This window comes from Podarcis pityusensis (assembly GCF_964106645.2).
Source record: "Podarcis pityusensis genome assembly, chromosome: 13".
Taxonomy (NCBI): Eukaryota; Metazoa; Chordata; class Lepidosauria; order Squamata; family Lacertidae; genus Podarcis; species Podarcis pityusensis.
This window is the reverse complement of record NC_138038.1, coordinates 9,205,481-9,223,763: the sequence shown is the minus strand read 5'-3', so window position 1 is coordinate 9,223,763 and position 18,283 is coordinate 9,205,481. Positions and strand designations below refer to the sequence as shown.

At 47.0% G+C, this 18,283-nt stretch overlaps 1 protein-coding gene across 2 annotated transcripts in view; it reads right to left on the bottom strand.

The window, feature by feature from the left end:
- The window catches only part of SMYD1 (SET and MYND domain containing 1), a 51,325-nt gene that overhangs the window by 14,952 nt on the left and 18,090 nt on the right, over positions 1 to 18,283 (bottom strand). For both annotated transcript variants that reach the window (XM_080976852.1, XM_080976853.1), the window contains exons 2-4: positions 15,422 to 15,598; positions 9,437 to 9,650; positions 1,676 to 1,806 (exon numbers count right to left, since the gene is read on the bottom strand). In XM_080976852.1, coding sequence (XP_080832978.1) covers positions 1,676 to 1,806; positions 9,437 to 9,650; positions 15,422 to 15,598 — 522 coding nt within the window. The remainder of the gene's footprint in view (positions 1 to 1,675; positions 1,807 to 9,436; positions 9,651 to 15,421; positions 15,599 to 18,283) is intronic.

Below are 18,283 nucleotides of genomic sequence, written 5' to 3'. Positions count from 1 at the left end.
CAAAGAACCATTTGAAATCTCATGGGGGGAGCAGCCGCGAGGGAGCCATTGGGACTGGAGAAACTACAGACAGAGGAACGGCTGCCAAGGAGTGTGGTGGAGTCTCCTTCTTTGGAGGTCTTTAAGCAGAGGCTTGACAACCATATGTCAGGAGTGCTCTGATGGTGTTTCCTGCTTGGCAGGGGCTTGGACTTGATGGCCCTTGTGGTCTCTTCCAACTCTATGATTCTATGATTCTATGGTTACACACTTCTTCACTCCCAATTGCCCCTGCTCAACACAGGGGGAATCTAGACACATATTTAAAACGTTGCTTTTTAAAATAACGTTTTCAAAAAAATATATTGAATTTGTCATAGCTCGCCATCGCCATCTACTGTCACATTTTTATAATGCACTTTGCAACACACTTTAAACATTTATTTGCAAGCTGTATAGCCAAGTCCACAGTTTTTCTCTCTCTTTAAAAACTGAACAGGCTGCTAATGGATTGTTTCATAACAACTACTTGAGTGTTTACTTAGGTCTTCGAAAGCTCAGCATAGGATCTGTGCCTTGATGCTACTTGGTGGATGATCTCTCTAGCTTTCGGGGAAGATTTTTTTTTTTAAAAAAATTGCTGTTTGGGAAGAACCAACAATATTGTGATGGCAAAGATGAGATGAATTCCCCAGCCCAGCAACTTCCCGTGCACTAGTTGGTATCAGATCTGTCCTGTGACTTACATTTTCCTGTTTCTGTTCTGTTCAAACTGTGATATGCTTTTGTCCCAATATTTTAGTCTGACTGTTTTGAAACTTCTCTAATAGGATAAAATGTAAAAAAAGAAGAAGTAGTTGTAGATCAGACTGTTGGTATAAACCATCTCCTTCCTTACTGAGGATATTCTGATTATGGCACCACTTATCTGCCAGGCAGATAAATGCATAGTTTCTGTTACAAGCTTTTGGTTTTGGAGGAAAGATATTTCAGCTATGCCTTTAACTACAGCTGCAGATTCTTTAAAACCCAGGCTGGTGCCACCTGTCTGCTTTTAGGGTGGGGGGGTGAAGAGGGGCTTCCATCTTGCAAAGCTATGCAGTTTGCATGACAACAAGCCTGCAGAACCACAAATGCATGCACAAAGTTGCTTAATTGTGTTAGAAATGAACCGAAAAGGATTTGTGGGGAAATATGCCGATGTGTTGAAGACCAACATTTGGCAGCTTCATTCTGGTGTTCGCTTAAACTTCACACGTTATCCATTTCCCCTAACTTATCTGTCAAGACCCAAGATTGTTCTGCAGGGTTGTCAAAATCACACATTCTGAGCACAACCCTTAGCAGTGTTCTCGGTGCAAACCCCACTGATATAGTAATGCTCACATACAGCTCCCAATCATTTTAGTGGGTCTTGCAGAGGAGAACCTTCCCACGTGCTGTGGAAATTTGCCATTTTCCAATACGTTTTCTCCCCACCGCCCCAAGAACTGATAGGATCTTTATCAGTGACTAGGTCCCAATGAAATGTTAGAAGCCAACAGAAACGCTCACAAGAACGTATTTTCATGCAGCTCAAAAAAACGAATCAACAGGGCCAGGCAACCTCTCAGCTCAGAGTAGATTAATTTTCTGGAAATTCCCTGAGTTGACAAGCGTAGTTTCTCACATTGATGCGCAGAAGGAGATGACTTACTTGCCATTGTTAAAGATGACCGTGCAGTTGGGCCAACAGTCATGGTTCACCAGGCAAAGGTTTGGGAAGATACCCACACCAACTGCCTGCAGTCCCCGTTGATCACTCAGAGTGAAGCCATTGCAGTTTATCTGTTCCGCAAAACAGAAGAGCAAGACAGATTAGGGGATCTGTGGATTTCCAGAACAGGAGCAGCCAAGTTCTGTATTCTCAGGACTATTTCCTGGATGGTTTTTGAGAGGTAAAGGTAAAGGAATCCCTGACCATTAGGTCCAGTCGTGGCCAACTCTGGGGTTGCGGTGCTCATCTCGCTTTATTGGCCGAGGGAGCCGGCGTACAGCTTCCGGGTCATGTGGCCAGCAGGACTAAGCCGCTTCTGGTGAACCAGAGCAGCGCACGGAAATGCCATTTACCTTCCCACTGGAGTGGTACCTATTTATCTACTTGCACTTTGACGTGCTTTCAAACTGCTAGGTTGGCAGGAGCAGGGACCAAGCAATGGGAGCTCACCCCATCGTGGGGATTTGAACCACCGACCTTCTGATCGGCAAGCCCTAGGCTCTGTGGTTTAACCCACAGCGCCACCCACGTCGCTTTTGAGAGGTAGGACAGAAGTATTTTGCCATGCAACCCCAAAGCATAGCAAAGGACAAGGTCTGCAACAAAATCTCCAAGTAGCCAGTGCTATTCCTACTCAGAGGAGACTGTGATGGGACGATGAGCTGCTTGTGTGTAAAATCCTAGTCCCTCAGAGTTTGGTCAAGTTTGCAAACCTCTGTCTGTAACGGAGCCCCTTAAACATGGCTCCGTCAGTCGCTGGCAGATTCCGACAGTGGTTGCTTTCGGAATCGCTTCCAACATAAAAGCTCCTTAACGGAAACACGTCTTCTGGACTCTCTGCGTGACAGTTTCCGGCGAGGAGTGGGTGTCCCTACAGGAGGTCCTGAAACCTCCCCACTGTTTTCGCTGGAAGTGTCTCTGAGCCATCCCTCCAGCTCCCTTTCCCTCAGCCCAGCTCCTCTCCCCCTACTGGTTCCCTCTTCAGCTGCTGAGTCTCTCCCAACCTGTGTGAGCCCTTTCACTTCCCTTCCTTCCGATGGCAGTTCCCTGACATCCACCTCCCCTCCAGGGCCCCCTTCATCCCCTCTCGCCCCCTCCTCTACGGGCGGTGAGGAGGCAAAACCCCGGAATGAACTTCCTTCATCTTCCGATGTCCCGAACACTTCTCTCCACCTGTTGCGGTTCCTGGTCTCGAAGTACTCCTCCTCCTCAGAGTCCATCTCCCCTTCCCCTTCCGATTCCGAGAATCCTTCCAACTCCTCCTCCTCATCGGTGGTCCCAAAGTATTCCCTCCGGAACCTCTCCACAGGCTGAGGTTTCCTTGGGAACCTTTGATGGAACGTTTCTATCAATACCTCGTCATTGATATCTTCTGCCATTACCCAAGTGTTTTCTGACTCCGGTTCTCCTTCCCACGCTACCAAATACTCCACCTGATCCCCCTTCCATCTGGCGTCGAGGATTTCTGCCACATGGCTGCTGCATTCCCTTTCTTCTATGACCGGTCCCCGAGTGGCCATCCCTTCTCGTCCCCCCTCATACGGTGACAGTAACGACCTGTGAAATACTGGGTGCAGTTTCATGTGGTTGGGTAACCGGAGCCTGAAAGCCACTGGGTTGACCTGTTGAATGACCTCAAAGGGACCCAATCTCCTGGGTCTTAATTTCTTACAACCTCCTTTGAACGGCAACCCTTGGGTTGACAGCCACACCCTATCTCCCACCCTTATGGTTTCACCTTCCCTTCGGTTCTTGTCTGCCTGCCTCTTGTATTCTTCCTTCGCCCTTTCTAAGTTGAGTTGGAGCTGACGATGGATTGCTTCCATTTCTTCTACAAAATGCTCGGCTGCCGGGACACCCCATCTCTCCCCTTCTCCCCCTGGGAAAGCCCTGGGATGACACCCATAATTAGCCAAGAAGGGGCTCATCCCTGTGGACACATTCTCGGCATTGTTGTAGGCAAATTCCGCCAGCGCCAACTTTTCTACCCAGTCATTCTCTCTGTCATTGACATAACACCTCAGGTATTGCTGGAGGACCCCGTTTGCTCTTTCCGCCTGCCCGTTGGTTTCAGGGTGCCGGGCAGTCGAAAAGTTGACCTCCACCTGCAGTAAGCTCATGAGCTTCCTCCAGAACCTGGAAGTAAATTGTTTTCCTCGGTCTGAGACCACCCTCAATGGCACCCCGTGCAACCTAAAAATGTGTTCTACAAATAACTTCGCTGTCTCTTCCGCCGTGACTGCATGCGAGCAGGCTACAAAGTGGCACATCTTTGTTAGTAGGTCTACCACCACCATGATGGCTGTTTTCCCCTTGGACTTCGGCAGATCAGTCATAAAATCTATCGACACTGCCTCCCAAGGTCGTTCTGGGGTTGGTAAGGGTTCTAATAGCCCCGCCGGTGCCCGCCTCTCCCCTTTGGCTCGCTGGCATTGCTCACACCCTCTTACATACTCCCGTACATCTTCCCTCACCTTAGGCCACCAAAATTCCCTGGTGACCAACCACATGGTTTTGTGTTGTCCAAAATGCCCCGCCGTGGGGCTGTCGTGCAACTGCTTGAGTACCCTCCCCCTTAAGTCTCCTTCAGGGATATACAGTGCCCCTTTGTAATACAAAGCTCCATTTCTTTCCTCGAAACCCCCTGGTTCCTCTCCCTCACCCCTAAGACCTCTGAGCTTATTCTGGGCGTATTCATCATTCTCTGTTTCCTCTACCAGTTCTCTTTGTCCCACCAATGCCGCCCCACACACCCAGCGGTCCTCTGGAATGACATGTCTCTCTTCGGGTGCTCCCTCCCCCTCCAAATATTCAGGTTTGCGTGAGAGAGCGTCCGCCCTAATGTTCTCTGGGCCTGGCACGTAACAAATCTCAAAGTTAAATTTGGAGAACTCCTGGGCCCATCTCACTTGCCGTTGGTTGAGCACTCGTGCCGTCCTCCAATACTCTAGGTTCTTGTGGTCAGTGCACACTTGCACCTTATGTTGTGCGCCAATTAGCAGGTGCCTCCATCTCCGGAACGCCTCATGAATGGCTAGTAGTTCTCGGTCATACACCGTGTAGTTCCTCTCGGATTTGTTCAGCTTTCGCGAAAAAAAGGCACACGGTCTCCACTCTGACTCCTCCTTCCCTGGCTGCAGAAGCACCGCCCCAATAGCTCTGTCTGATGCGTCAGTTTCCACTCTCATCGGTTTTTGTAAATCCACATGCAGGAGTTGTTGTTCCGAGGCGAAGGCCCTTTTTAGTTCCTCAAATGCTCGCTCCGCCTCCTCAGTCCAAACGAACTTCTTCTTACTGCTGAGACAGTCCGTAATGGGCGCCGTCAGGTGGGCAAAGTTTCGGATGAACTTACGATAGAAGTTCCCAAATCCTAGGAACCTCTGCACATCCTTCCTTGTTTTGGGTGTTTTCCATTCCAGCACCGCCTGGACCTTGCCGGGATCCATGGCCAATCCCTTGTCTGACAGGCGATACCCCAGGAATTCCACCTCCTTGGTATGAAACTGACACTTCTCCAGTTTCACCCACAGCTGGTTGGCTTGCAGCCTGCTCAACACTTCTCTGACGTCTCTCACATGCTGCTCCTCATTCTCAGAATACACCAACACGTCGTCTAAGAAGGCCACACAATTCTTGTAAAGCAAAGGCCCCAGGACGTGGTTCATAAACGATTGAAAGCACGCGGAGCCTCCTTGTAGGCCGAAGGGCATAACTAAATATTCAAATGCCCCCAAAGGGGTGAACATGGTGGTTTTCCATTCATCCCCCTTCCTTATTCGTATCAGGTTGTACGCCCCCCTTAGGTCCAGTTTAGTAAAAATCTTTCCCTTCCTGACCCTTGTCAAAATGTCGTCAATCCTGGGCATAGGGAAAGCCACTGGTTCTGACACTGCATTTAAGGCCCTGAAGTCACACACAAGCCTCGGCTTGTTCGTGTTTTTTTTATCCACAAAAAACACTGGGCTGCCCCCCACCGCCCTGGACTCTCTGATGAACCCTCTCTTCAGGTTCTTGTCAATGAACTCTCTTAGCTCCTGCATCTCTCTGTCTGACATGGCGTACAGCTTGCCTACAGGGAGCTGTGCCCCAGGGAGTAAATTGATTTGACAGTCAAAGGGTCTATGCGGGGGTAATTGGTCAGCTTCCCTTTCGCTGAAGACGTCGCGGAGATCTGCGTATTGTCGTGGTACCTTCACGTTCTCCGTTACTTCAGTCCCTGCTAGGGTGGCTTGGGCCCCTGCCAAACCCTTTCCCTCTTTGCAGTGTTCTAAGCAATGTGCTGAACCAAAAGAAACCACTCTCTGATGCCAGCCCACCAGCGGATCATGTAACGCTAGCCAGCTCATCCCCAATATAATGGGAGCTCCTCCCAAGGTGGCCACATTAAACGCTATCAGTTCGGTGTGCCTTGCCACCTTCATTATCATTGGGACTGTCTGCAAGCTGACTTCTCCTCCCAACAGCTCCCTGCCATCGATCGTGGTCACCTGCAGGGGGTTGCTTAAAGGGATCGTCTGTATCTGGTGTTCAGCTGCAAACTCTTTGCTCATGAAATTGCAGGAGCTGCCTGAGTCCAACAGCGCCTTTATCTTTAGAGGGTGTCCGTTTGGCAGCTCTAGCGCCACTTCTATCACTAGGGCGGGTTTAGGAGGTTCTGGCGTGGGCACTTTCACTGCTCTTTGGCCTGGCTGCTGTGCCCCGACGGTGGCAGCCAGGCGTTGGCTTTTACTTGCTTCGGTATTTCTTCCTCTCTTCCCTCCACAGCTCCTACCATCCCTTGCCATTCCTTCCTCTGGGGGCAGACTCTGGCAAAGTGACCTGGCTGTTGGCAGAGATAGCATTTCCGGGCGCCTTTTCCCTCCTTCTTTCCCCCCTCACTGGGCTTTGAAACTGCGCGCGCGCGCGCTGTTCCGATTTCCATCGGCTCTGCCGGCGGGAAAGTTGGCTCTGGAATGTCTGGAATGCGAAGCTCCCTCCAACGTTCCCCCTTCCCTTCCCGCCTCTCCAATGCTCTCGCCTCCTGGCGCGCTCCTATGGTCAGCGCTGATTTGGTCAGCTGGTCCATAGACTCCGCCCTGGGCGCCCGGGAAAGTTCGTCTTTCACAGCCGAAGAAAGCCCTTCTTCAAAGAGCATTTGAATGGGTTCCGCCGATAGATCCCACCCCAATTTATGGATCAACATGGTGAACTCAGTCCAGTATTCACGGACAGATCGGCTCCCCTGTTTGCAAGCCATTAACTGTCTGCGGACCACTCCCTGTTCAATATCGCTGGAAAACATCAGATCCATGGCGCGAAAGAACTTCATCGTGTCCTTTAGGACGTCACTATTCGCTGCCATCAGGGGTCTAACCCAGTCTCTCGCCCCCTTTTCAAGATGCCCAATCACGAAAGCCACTCGTGATTCCTCGTCAGGGAATTCATCAAACTGCAGATTGAGGGCATATTGCATCTCTGTCCGAAAGCCATGATAGTCTTTGGGCTCCCCCCCAAACTTCTGCACCAATCCTGGTACCTTTCTGACGAGCTGGGTGTCTTTCCCCTTTTTGTCTGCATCCTGAGCCCTCCTCTCCTCAAGCCTCGCCGTCTGCAGCGCTAGCTGGACCTCCAACACCCGGTACCTTTCTTCCAGGCTTGGACCCGCTCCAGCTCCTGCTTCTCCGGTTCCGGCTGGGTTGCTCATGATGCCTTCTCCTGCACAAGCTGCTCACGAAGACTGTCGGAATGCTGTGATGGGACGATGAGCTGCTTGTGTGTAAAATCCTAGTCCCTCAGAGTTTGGTCAAGTTTGCAAACCTCTGTCTGTAACGGAGCCCCTTAAACATGGCTCCGTCAGTCGCTGGCAGATTCCGACAGTGGTTGCTTTCGGAATCGCTTCCAACATAAAAGCTCCTTAACGGAAACACGTCTTCTGGACTCTCTGCGTGACAGTTTCCGGCGAGGAGTGGGTGTCCCTACAGGAGGTCCTGAAACCTCCCCACTGTTTTCGCTGGAAGTGTCTCTGAGCCATCCCTCCAGCTCCCTTTCCCTCAGCCCAGCTCCTCTCCCCCTACTGGTTCCCTCTTCAGCTGCTGAGTCTCTCCCAACCTGTGTGAGCCCTTTCACTTCCCTTCCTTCCGATGGCAGTTCCCTGACAGAGACCCACTGAAATGAATGGGCATGACTAACTTAGGTCTACTAAACTATGTGAATCCCTGCTTGTGGAATGCTCTCTTCAGGGAGGTTCGCCTGGCACCTTCATTATATATTTTTAGGTGCCAGGTGAAAGTGTTCCTCTTCAACAAGGCTGATTAAATGTGTTTAAATTTTAAATGTGTCTGTGGGAAGGGAGGTAATTGTTTTGCTGTTTTGCTTTAATGGATTTCCTTGTTTTTAGCCTGTATTTTATTCTGTGAACCGTCCAGAGATCGTATGATGAAGAACAGTATATAAATGTAAATGATGATGATGATGATAGGTCTGCTATGAGTATGACTAGCATTAGAATCAACCCTCCATATATAAAATCCAACAGTATGTTTAATATTGGAACCTCTCACATGTGTACAATCTTGGGAAATAATCCTTTCTTTCCTACAGGCGCACTCTTTCTCTACATCTTGAATAAAATTTGGTAAGCTTCTGCAGACCAGCTAATAGTGAATTGTGGTTAGGGTAGGGTTCTAAGGCTGCCCATTGGCAAAGCTGCTCTTTGACTATTAATTAATTCATGCATCCATTCATTGCCTTTGTTAGTCAAAATTCTCTCGTCACAACATTCAATAGGTAGGTTTAACAGTGTATTACAGTTATTGTCATTACAAGCTTTGAGCATGAGTTTTTTGCAGAAAGGTCGCATACCAGTAAAGTGATGATGCCAGCACAGAATGATATAAACTAATGCAATGTAAAAAATACTACATCATACTTAAAGAATAACCAGAGCAAAAACAGCCTCATCATATGAAAAAGGCAAAGGTAAAGGACCCCTGACAGTTAAGTCCAGTCGCGAACGACTCTGGGGTTGTGGCACTCATCTCACTTTACAGGCCAAGGGAGCCAGAGTTTGTCCGCAGACAGTTTTTCCGGGTCATGTGGCCAGCATGACTAAGCCGCTTCTGGCACAACGGAACACCGAAACCAGAGCAGCGCATGGAACCGTCGTTTACCTTCCCGCTGGAGTGGTACCTATTTATCTACTTGCACTTTTTTTGGCGTGCTTTCAAACAGCTAGGTTGGCAGGAGCTGGGACTGAGCAACGGGAACTCACCCTGTTGCGGGGATTCGAACTGCCAACCTTCTGATTGGCAAGCCCAAGAGGCTCAGTGGTTTAGAACAGAGGGCTAAAAAAAACCCTGACCAGCTATTATTAAAAAAAAGAGACCAATAGGGTTAAAACCAGCTTGCAAAATAAGTGGACTTCAAAAAGTATAGAAGATGTTAAAATACCAGGGAAGACCTAGGAGGACAAGGAAGCCTGGTTTTCTTGCCTTACAAGTACTCCAAAATCTGAAGCAAGGTTAGTCAGCTGGGGTCTTGAGAACCACACAAAACCCACATTAGAGCCCTTCTGTTGTATAACCTGAATCAGCACACGCAAAAGCTCCAACAGAGGCCCTTATGCCTACATAAGGTGGCACTAAATGATGGGATGAGCAGCACAATCTAACTACTGTAGCTTTTCCTTTATTCGTCCAGGCTTGGGTCACTAGGCAGACATACCACACCCAATATGTGAGAGATGTACGTCATGCCAAATTGCTTGTTGTCAGGTGGCCAGAACTCCAAGAAGCTCTCCAGGTCGATCCTCATCTCCTTCTTCTCTTCGTCTCCAAAGTGATCCACGTGGTTCTGTAGGTTGTCAATGGAAACCAAGCATCCCTCTGTCAGGCCTCCTCCTTCTTTCTCTATTCTCCACAAGATTCGGGCAGCCAACCTAGTAGGTCAAAAATGTGCATTTAACCACTGGGCCTTAAGGAGTTACAGTAACCGCTCCCCACATTAAATGGGGGGCACCCTTTGCATGGTTGCACGCAGCCCCCTGGACCCTATGTGGCACCATTAGCACAGGCTTGGCTTCGCCTTCCCCCAGTTGGGATACCTGGAGGTCTCCACCTACCTCAGCCAGTTGCCCAATCCCGCCTGGGGAGGCGTTGCCAAGGTGATCAGGCCAGGTAGGGGGAGGGACTACCTGCCCACACAATAGGGGGAGGACCTTACCTGGGAATCGTCAGTTGGCTCCAGAGCTTCTCCCACCCTACCCACCCTCAGTTAAGACTTCTTTTGCAGGTTAACCTTTTCTCCGCTGGTACGCGGGCGCTGCTACGTCAAGGTCGCTGTTGAAGGGCTGGAAAGGAATTCTCCTGCATTGGCAGGTTTGCCTTTCCCGTAGCAAAAAGTCACAACTTTGGCGGTATCAGGCCTTGGGTGGAACCCTTTAGTCTATCTTCCCTGAATGGGGGGGGGCGTGCAGCGGTGACCCACCCCCCTCCTCTTTGCGGCAGCAATACCAGGGATCCCCGTTAAAGGGGTTGTGTTTAGGGGAGGCTTTGGCCGTACGGTGAGAGGTCGTCATTGCTCTCCCCTGCGACGGTGGCGTAATGGGGGCGGGCTCTCTCTGCTTGAACATACAGTGAGGGAAATAAGTATTTGATCCCCTGCTAAATTTGCCCATTTGCCCTCTGACGAAGAAATGACCAGTCCGTAATTTTAATGGTAGGTTTATTGTAGCTGTGAGAGACAGAATCTCTGACTTTTGTCTTCTGGGGGTTTTCCTGTTGTTATTCTGTCTCTCACAGCTACAATCGCGTTCTCAATCCAGCCCTAGGACTGTCTAGGAATCAGCATGTTTTTAGATGAGTAGAATGTGTCCTTTAATTTAAAATGCATCTCTGGGTTATTTGTGGGACATAGGAATTTGTTCATATTTTTTTCCCAAAATATAGTCTGGTCCACCACATGGGACAGGCCACGGCTGAAAAAGGTTGCTGACCCCTGGCTTTGACCTATTGCTTTGTCATTCCATTCCATTTGTTAATCCATATGTAGACCATACTCAATTGATAATCATTTGATAATATCTTGCCTGATTTTGTATTAATTGCTATATATATTCCATTTTCCATTTTCTGTATACAGTGGTACCTCGGGTTACAGACGCTTCAGGTTACAGACGCTTCAGGTTACAGACTCCACTAACCCAGAAATAGTCCCTCGGGTTAAGAACTTTGCTTCAGGATGAGAACAAAAATTGTGTGGCGGCAGCAGGAGGCCCCATTAGCTAAAGTGGTGCCTCAGGTTAAGAACAGTTTTAGCTTAAGAACGAACCTCCAGAACGAATTAAGTTCTTAACCTGAGGAACCACTGTACATTCTACATTCCATAGCATTTCCATTTTCCATTTCAATTCAGCTGTGTATAGCAATAAACCCATCAGATGTCAAGGAGATAAAGAACAAAACATCTGAAGGCAGCCCTTATGTTTTTATATGTGTGGGAAGCCACCTAGAGTGGCTTGGACGACCCAGCCAGATATGGTGAGGTATACCGTATTTTTTGCTCTATAAGACTCACTTTTTCCCTCCTAAAAAGTAAGGGGAAATGTGTGTGCGTCTTATGGAGCGAATGCAGGCTGCACAGCTATCCCAGAAGCCAGAACAGCAAGAGGGATCGCTGCTTTCACTGCGCAGCGATCCCTCTTGCTGTTCTGGCTTCTGGGATTCAGAATATTTTTTTTTTCTTGTTTTCCTCCTCCAAAAACTAGGTGCGTCTTATGGTCTGGTGCGTCTTATAGAGCGAAAAATACGGTAAATAATTTACATTTAAATTATTTCAGTTATGTTCAGTAGCTTGTGGTTTGTCTTGGTATTTGTAAGCTTTTATTCCCTGTAGCTCTGGGGTTGCTACTGAACAAAACCGAACTTTGACTGGGATCCAGTGAGTGTTAATGCATCGACCAGGGTTTGGCATTGTGTTCACCGATGTTGACTGGATCATCAGATTAACAGTATAGAAAGGAAGACCTTCTTGGTTTGGTCTTGCTAAAAAAAGCAGATTTTCACTCTGTGCATTTGAGAATGGAAAATTCATGCTGGTATTTCCCTCCTGCTACAAACACAGTCACAGCTGGCAACCTTCCAGAAGCACTAACTCCATAGCCTGAAGCATACTTTCCATTACAGCTCACAATACCTTCCCGTCTCCTGTATCACAATGGAGTATTTTTAGCCACTTCTATAAATAGGACAAGTTGATAAAGGAACCCCACAGTGGCTGAACCTGATAGAGAACAAGTGCAAATTCCTGACGGTAGCTTAAGATATCTTCCTCTTAACATCTTGAGATACAGTATCTTCTTGTTTCAAGATTTAATGTTAGCAGAGGTTTCTAAATTATTATTATTATTTAATTACAGGAGTTAAAAATAATAATAACTGGTGGACAGTGGAAAAATAAGACATTCCCCACCTTCTTTTTACTGATGTCATTTGCCTCCAGAAGGAAATACCGTATTTTTCGCTCTATAAGACACACCAGACCATAAGACGCACCTAGTTTTTGGAGGAGGAAAACAAAAAAAAAAGTATTCTGAATCTCAGAAGCCAGAACAACAAGAGGGATCACTGCGCAGCGAAAGCAGCAATTCCTCTTGCTGTTCTTGCTTCTGTGATAGCTGCGCAGCCTGCATTCGCTCCATAAGATGCACACACATTTCCCCTTACTTTTTAGGAGGGAAAAAGAGTCTTATAGAGCAAAAAATACGGTATCTGGTTATGTGGCAAACATAATTTAAAATCATTGTGCCCACAATAGAAATTAGGGCAAACTGTCCTTGATTAGCAATTGTTATTTTAGGCATTTATATGCCGTTGCTTTAGCCTAAAGAGCTCTCAGAGAGGCTTATAAATAAGTTATATAATATATATAATATATATATATAATATAATAATATAATATATTATATAAAACATAATAGAGCAGCAGCCGTTAAGCAATATTTAAATATGAATAATGGCAATATTTAGAATAATTGGGCTAATTTTTAAAAGTCTTCAACTGGTGCCCAAAATACAGCAGGCTTGGAACCAGGCAGGCTTGCCTTGAGAAGGTGTTCTAGAGTCAGTGCACCATGATCATGTTTTTGTGTACACTGCTTACTGTTTATTTATTTATTTATTAAATTTGTATACCGCCCTTCATCTGAAGATCATGGGACAGTTCGCAACATAAAAACACAAAATGGAAACACAAAATGCATAATAAAACAAAAGGGAAAGGGAAAACAAACCAATAACCCCCCTCCCGTAAGCGGTTTATAAATTCTTCTAAATAAAGAAATAAAAATAAACAGCATCTTGAAATATTTTTAAAAATTGCCACATCACATGCAGAACACAGATCTCTGTTCGTTCTCATCAGGTTGTGGGACTATACCAGATCTACCCCTGAAAACATCTGGGTCCCCTGCAGATGTTTGAAAAGCTGTTTAACAAGTGATAGTTCTTAATACTGATCCTACTGTCACCAGTACTCATTGCATGTTGTGGAGAGACCGCGCTCATGGGTTGGGTAGGAAGAACAAGACGCCAAGCAGCCTAGACAGATATTTCAGGACCCTGGACAGAGCACAAGGAGCAGAAGACTTGTTAAATGCTTCACTTCAGTCCTTGTGGCCCAGACCGAGATCCTTCAAGGAGAAACCTTGTGGTTAGAAGTCTAGTAGTATTTCCAGAAGGTTATGAGTTTTGGGGAAAGAAGTAGATGCACCCATAGGGATTTCCAAGTTGGAAATCCATGGGGTGGTTATAGGGACATAGGAAGTCATCTCATAGTGAATCAGTCCAGCTGATTGGTCCAGCTGGCCTAATGCTGTCTACAGGGGTCTGCAAGGTTTACCGGCCATGGGCTGGATCACTCCCACGGAGATCGTCCGTGGGCTGGACTGGCGCAGTGCAATGCTAGAAATTGCATCTGCGCATGTCCGTGGCACCGGAAATCGCTTCTGCGCATGCCCAGGTGCCGAAAATTGCGCCTGCGCAGAAGCAATTTTTGTCATCTGGACATGTGCAGACGTGATTTCTGGTATCTGCACATGTGCAGACACCATTTCCGGCGCCACTTGATGAGTCTCCGGGCCATGCTGTGCTGGTCGCAGTGCACAGGGGACTCGCCAAGCAGGCGGCTCAGTTTGGGGGCAGCTTGTAGGCTGGTAAAATGGTCTTCGTGGGCCGCATCCGGCCCATGGGCCTCACATTGCCAACCCCTGGTCTACAATGATTGGCAGCGTTGTACAGGTAAGGTTTGGACAAGATTGTGCCCCATTGTGTTTTTCCTCTGTTTGTCCATGGCTAAACCTGCGTGAGCACAAATCCATGGGTGAGGATAATGTTACTGCCTCGCAGATGTGGGGATACAGGGCATAGCCCGTAACTGGCTGTGCTCTTTTATCTCTGGTCGGGGACAGAGGGTGGCACTAGGGAGGGAAATGTCGTCGCGCCACTCCTTGGTGTGTGGAGTGCCACAGGGCGCAATTCTCTCCCCGTTGCTGTTTAACATCTTTATGCGCCCCCTTGCCCAGATTATCCGGAGCTTTGGGCTGGGTTGTCACCAATATGCTGATGACACTCAGCTCTATCTGCTGATGGATGGCCACACCGACTCGGCCCCGAACACACTGACCAGATGCTTGGAAGCTGTGGCTGGATGGTTTCGTGGGAGCCGATTGAAACTAAATCCTTCGAAGACAGAGGTCCTATGGCTGGGTCGGGATGGCATGGGGATGAGGGACCAACTCCCTTCTCTTGCAGGGGCCCAATTAGTGCCATTGCCTTCCGTTAAGAGTTTGGGTGTAATCCTTGACGCCTCCCTTTCCATGGAGGCACAGGTTACAGCAACAGCCGAGGCGACATTTTTCCACTTTCGCCACATCAAGCAGTTGGTCCCTTACCTTTCCCACCCTGACCTGGCCACAGTGATCCATGTGACGGTCACCTCCAGGCTTGACTAATGTAATTCGCTCTACGTGGGGCTGCCCTTGAAGCTGTCCCAGAAACTCCAGCGGGTGCAGAATGCTGCAGCGAGGCTCCTCACGGGGTCTCTGCCATGGGAGCATATTCACCCAGTGCTTTTCCAGCTGCACTGGCTCCCGGTGGAGTACAGGGTCAGATTTAAGGTGCTGCTTTTGACCTTTAAAGCCCTTCACGGCCTAGGACCCTCGTACCTACGTTTTGTATGCCCCACGGAGAGCCTCAAGGTCCATAAATAGCAACACCCTAGTGGTCCCGGGCCCTAAGGAAGTTAGTTGGCTTCAACCAGAGCCAGGGCCTTTTCAACACTGGCTCCGGCCTGGTGGAACGCTCTGTCTCATGAGACCAGGGCCCTGTGGGATCTGATTTCTTTCCGCAGGGCCTGTAAGACAGAGTTGTTCCACCTGGCCTTTGGCTTGGAGCCAGTTTGATCCCCTCCCCCTCTTTCTTTTTCCTTTCTCCCCTGTGATGAGGTTGCATTTTAATGTTTCAATGTTTTAATGTTGTCTTTTAATCTTGTTTCTAAGTTGTATTCGTTCAACTTGTTTTTATTATTGCTTGTTAGCCGCCCTGAGCCTTGGCTGGGGAGGGCGGGGTATAAATAAAAATTATTATTATTATTATTAATAGCCCTTGAGCAATTAATTACACACATTCGTTGCCGACCAGCCTATTCACGCACCTGATGTTTTCGTTGGCCGCTTTCCCATGCCGCTTGATGGCAGAGCACTCGTTCTTGTGGTTCGCCCAGGCGTCCTTCTGGCAGGTTCGGTCACAGTAATGGGCAAACTTGCACTGACCGCAGCGCTGGAGCTTCTCGTGGCGCTTAAAGCAGGTGTGGCAGACCAGGTGCGTGAGGCTGGAAGAGAGGTTCCTGGTGAGACCAGAGGGACATCTCTATGCCTGACAACAAACCCCAACTACTGGATTCTTTTGCCCCACCTTTTGGTGCCTGCCAAGCAGCCCTGCCATGATTACGATAATATGTTATTCTCTTGTTAATTATGCTGTTTTCAATGTGCATTTTATATTTGACTTCACTTAACAATGGTGTCTAAAAAATGTGTAAGTTTTGTTGTTGTTGTTAACTTGGTTTGTGTTTGTGGCGTTCGTACGGAGCCCCCGGTCGTCTCACGGACTATTGACCCATACACCACTAATCCGCTGCCACCAACCAGGTCCTCCCTGGTAAAATCACTTCAGTCTCAGTCAGCTTTTCAATTAATAAAGAAGAGTGTATTTTGTTTCAGACACAAACAAAACTTTTACAGCATTCCAAAAGTTGTTGCTCTTTACTTTCTTAGTCTTATTTTCCTCTCTCTATCTCTTCTACCTCCCCACACTCAAGAACCCACTGCCCTAACTGTCTCTCTATTACCAACTGCTTCTCCAACTGCCTTTCCCTACCAGCCAACCCACTAAAACCAACCAACTGCCCACTAACAACTCCCAACAAACTCCTCCCAGAACTAGTTTTATACACCCACTGACTCCACCCCCTGGGTCCTGTCTGAGCAACCTATTTAACAATTTCCCCTCCAGCACTCTCTCATATATGTTAACGTCACAGTGTTAAATGTGTATTCTGGAGCTGACCTCCTTTGTAATGTTTTATTTTGAAATCTTTAAGATAACGTTTTAGTTTTCTGTTAATTATGTTGCTTTGACTGTATACTCTATATTTGACTTTCTTCATATTGTTTGATTGGTGTTTTAATATTCTGCAAACTGCTTTGTGATTTTTCTTAAAAATATAACGCGGTATAGAAATGAAATGAAATAATGAAATGAAATGAATGAATGAATAAATAAATAAATAAATAAATAAACAAGGAAGCAGACTCATTTGTAGCCATTGGGGTGGGTGGGAGTGCAATTTGTCTCTTACTGGTAAAATACCACAATACCCTCCCAATCTTACCTTTTCAATTTTATAACAGGATATAAGCATAACATTATCTAAACAACTGGTTTCCCCCCTCTTAAACAGCAAATTTTCCCATATACTGTATACAACAACTTTCCCCATAAATCTATATACATAGTTGGTGGGTGCCAGCCATCAGGGTGCTCATTTGAATACTTTATAAAGGGATGCAATGTTCTAGCAAAATCATTCATATCAGCTGCATCGTTCAGGGCAGGAGCTAGTTTCTCAGATAAAGCAATTGTCCATACTGTTGTGTGATAAAGTAGACGATCCAATCTTTCGCCATTTTTTGCTATGTTGCTGCTACAAGAAGAAAAGCAATAAGTTCCCTGTGCAATAATTTCAACTGAGTATCTTTAAAGATTGTTAATAAATGCAGGCATGGATTGCATTGTACATCCTGCTTTGTAAAAATCTGACCAGCGAACCTTCTGAAACAGAACAGAAGAAACATTAGCCTTGGGCAGGCTTTGCCCAAGACATTTTAGTACAGTGGTACCTTGCCTTGGTTCTCAAACTTAATCTGTTCTGGCAGTCCATTCCAAAACCAAAGCGTTCCAAAACCAAGGCACGCTTTCCCATTGAAAGTAATGGAAAACGGATTAATCCGTTCCAGACTTTTAAAAACAACCCCTAAAACAGCAATTTAACATGAGTTTGTTGGGATACTGCCAGGGAGATAAAGTCCATCATGGCCCCCAAGCCGGCTGCCGGACGATCCATCGATCTCCCGTAGACACGCAGTATCAGCAATTAGCGACATGAGCTCCAGAACATTCTAGAGCCGATGCACACTCTTTATCAGCAGATAATGCACAGCAGAAGTTGCACGCAGGAGAGCATTATTTACAAGTTTATTCAGCGTTGGTCAGAACAAAGAAAAACATGACTGCCTGCATCAGTGCCTCCAGACACACAGAGAGAGAAACGAAAGCAATATAAAACATAAACATCCTGTGGAAACAGGAAATACGCAGACTCTGACTCACAAAGCCTGCTCCCTTTTAAGGTGGAACGGAAATATCCTAACAGAGTTGTACTATCTAATGAGACCATCGATCCATAAAATGAAAGCAATAATCAATGTACTGTATGATAAAATAAATAAGACAGTATTTATAGATGGTAAAAATTAAAATTATTATTTTTTCTTACCTCCACTGATGATAGTCATTGTTTGGATGGGAGGCTTTTATCCATTTCCACAGTCACACAATCAAATTAATCAATCAATCAATAACTGAACTGGGTTCCACACAGTCAACAAAAACAAATAAACCGAAACAACTTCAAAAACAAAAACGCAAAATAAATAGCAAAAACAAAAGCACCAAACTTAATCCATTCCGGAAGTCCATTTGCCTTCCGAATTGTTTGAAAACCAAGGCGCAGCTTTTGATTGGTGCAGGTGCCCCGGGAACAATAGCCGACAGCCGCATCAGATGTTTGGCTTCTGAAAAATGTTCGCAAACCGGAACACCTACTTCTGGGATTTTGGCGTTTGGGAACCAAGGCATTTGAGAACCAAGGTACCACTGTATGTTAATCCGCAACCATCCTCCACTCCTAAACACACCTCAACTTATACGGAACACAATATACCAGCCAACAGTG